Source organism: Aulostomus chinensis, chromosome 14 (genome assembly GCF_037954235.1).
Source record: "Aulostomus chinensis isolate RoL2024-O1b breed Wild chromosome 14, RoL_Achi_v1.0, whole genome shotgun sequence".
NCBI lineage: Eukaryota > Metazoa > Chordata > Actinopteri > Syngnathiformes > Aulostomidae > Aulostomus > Aulostomus chinensis.
In genome coordinates this window covers 800578-803077 of record NC_141333.1, presented here as the reverse complement: position 1 = coordinate 803077, position 2500 = coordinate 800578, and the positions used below count along the sequence as shown (strand labels likewise).

General features: G+C 49.1%; 1 protein-coding gene across 1 annotated transcript in view; it reads left to right on the top strand.

Moving 5' to 3' along the window:
- Positions 1-2500, top strand: part of nfia (nuclear factor I/A) — a 172231-nt gene that overhangs the window by 158739 nt on the left and 10992 nt on the right. Inside the window, exon 8 of the mRNA XM_086224309.1 lies at positions 508-648. Coding sequence (XP_086080435.1) covers positions 508-648 — 141 coding nt within the window. The remainder of the gene's footprint in view (positions 1-507; positions 649-2500) is intronic.

Sequence of the window (2500 nt, the reverse complement as noted above, 5' to 3'; positions counted from 1 at the left end):
CCAGCATGCACCTGGCTAGCAAATGAACCACTCCAGTGTGATGGATGGATGATGGATAGATTAATAGGAACGTGCTGACTCACTCATCCTCCATCCCACCTGGCAAAAATCAGCAGTTCCTCCTTCACACACTCTCTTCCTTACTCTGTCCCACCCTTCCTCCTGCAGCCCCGCCCACCACTGTCAGCCCCGCCCCCTCTGTCACTCTGAGTCAATCTTGTTGTCTTCAGTCAAGTACAATCCGGGTTGGATTTGGTGCTCGACGCATCTCCTGAGTCAGGAAACGTCTATCTTTGTTCTCACGAGGCGTTCTCGCCCTCTGAGCTCGTATCTCCTCCTCCTCCTGTTGTCAGAATCACAAACAAACAAATATTTTTGATTTTGTGGTCAAATGGATATTTGGGCAGCCCCCCTCCCCCCACCCCTCCTGTTAAGAGGTGAGGCTGTTGAGTAGAAATGTGAAAGAGAAAGGCTCCTCCTCATCATCATCATCATGGTTCTTGGCAGGGACGCCGTCGCCTGCCGGCGCCCTAAAGAGGTCAGAGAGGTCGGGTTTCTGCGGTGCCTCCAACTCCTCCTCTTCTTCCTCCTCCTCCCCCCGAACGGCTTTCACACACCATCACCGGCCCGTCATTACCGGGCCTCGAGGTGAGGTCCTCAAATGACCACCCCCAACCACAACTCCCCCTCCCTCACACACTCACCTCCTCACTCCTCACACACACACTCACCCTCCCACCCACCCCCCGTCAGTACCTCTGGATTTTGTCAGGTGGTGCGGAGAGCTGATACACACCTGTGGGCTCTAGTCAGGTTGTGTGTGTGTGTGTGTGTGTGTGTGTGTGTGTGTGTGTGTGTGTGTGTGTGTGTGTGTGTGAGAGAGAGAGAGAGAGAGAGACAGTTTCATGTCCTCACAGTTCATTTGCCAGTAAATAGGAACGACTGTCCCTGAACGCACCATCACAGTGAGGATGTCGCTGTCACACTGACTGAGTGTATCAACTCTGGAGGTTCAACCTGGTACCTTTGCTGCGTCTCTGACATCATCCTGAGCTGATTTTATGGTTTCGATTCCAGACATTTTTCTTTTTTGTGCTAATTTATGACTTTGTCTTCTCAGAATTATTTATTTTCTGGGCTTTTTGTCACAAGTTTGAAAAATGAAGTTTCCGTTGACGGCCAAACATTCAGTGTCTCCGCGCGATGAGGCTTTGTGACTGTGAGGGAATCTCTGAGGTTTCCAGGCAAATGTTTGACTTCATTGTCTCAAATGAATTATTTTCCTTTTTCCTGTGAATTTCCAGTCGTTCTGTGTCTGTTCTTGAGCTGCTTATCGCCAGCGTCTGAAGTGAGATGATTTTTCCTGAAATGTTTTTCTTCCAAATTTATGACTCCATAATCTCTGAAAATCCAGTTGTTTTCTCACGGATTATTAATTTTGTTCACAGAATTTCTTAAACGTCTCCACAAAATGTCTGACATTCCTCTCTTCATCTCTGATGTAATTCTTCTCTGCTGAACCTACGTCTGCCCTCACATGCCCTTGTAGACAGCCTGACTTCATCACAACGTCCAGAATAAAAGATACTCTCATATTAGGTCCAGTACGGTAATTGGATCTGTGCGTCCCTCCAGATGTGGATACTTGCTGATGCTGTTGGAGTTTTTGTGCCCCTGGAAAGTTTTCCAGCTGTCTGAGGGAGGAAATCCAGCTCATGTTGAGGCAGATTAGAGGATTGAGAATGATTTGTGAGCTGATGGGAGCCACTGAACACCACCAGGTTTAAAGGTAGACAGTTTCTGATAACTTCCTGTTTCAGTAAAACAGGAAACCAGATGCTGTGGTTAATCCTGGTCAGGGAGGAACGGTGCGTCCGTGCGGCATCCCTCCTCCCGTCAGCCTCCTCCGTGTGAAGACATTCTCCTGTTTTGATTGGTCTCCTCCTTTTTATCGTTTATCAATCCTCCTGATGGCAGACATCTTCTTCAAGGAAACTCTGGCGGGAGTCAGCGAGGGGGGTGGGGTGGGGGTTGGGGGGGTGACTGAGGCAGCGGAGCGAGGCAATTTGCAAAGTGGAACTAATCCCAGCTCTTTCTTCTGTGTTCAACATGCAGGCCGCTGATGCTCAATACCTCACACACACACACACATGCACACACACACTCTCTCTCTCTCTCCTGGCCGAGTTGTTAAAGGAAGATTCCAACATTTTGAAAAACTGGATGATCCATGTTCAGTTCTTCTGTGTCTCCACAATTATCAGGAAACCTGAACTCCCAGGTTCTGGTCCAGAGGAGCAACACGTGATTAAGAATCTCACCCTGAGGTCCTGGTTGAAGTGGGAGTGAAGGGGAGCAGAGGTTAGGGTCAGGATCAGGAACAAGCTCAGGATCAAGATCAGGACCGAGATCAGGATCAGGACCAGGATACGGATCAGGATCAGGATCAGGGTCAGGGTCAGGACCAGCAATAAGGATGAGATCCTGGGTGAATCTGTCC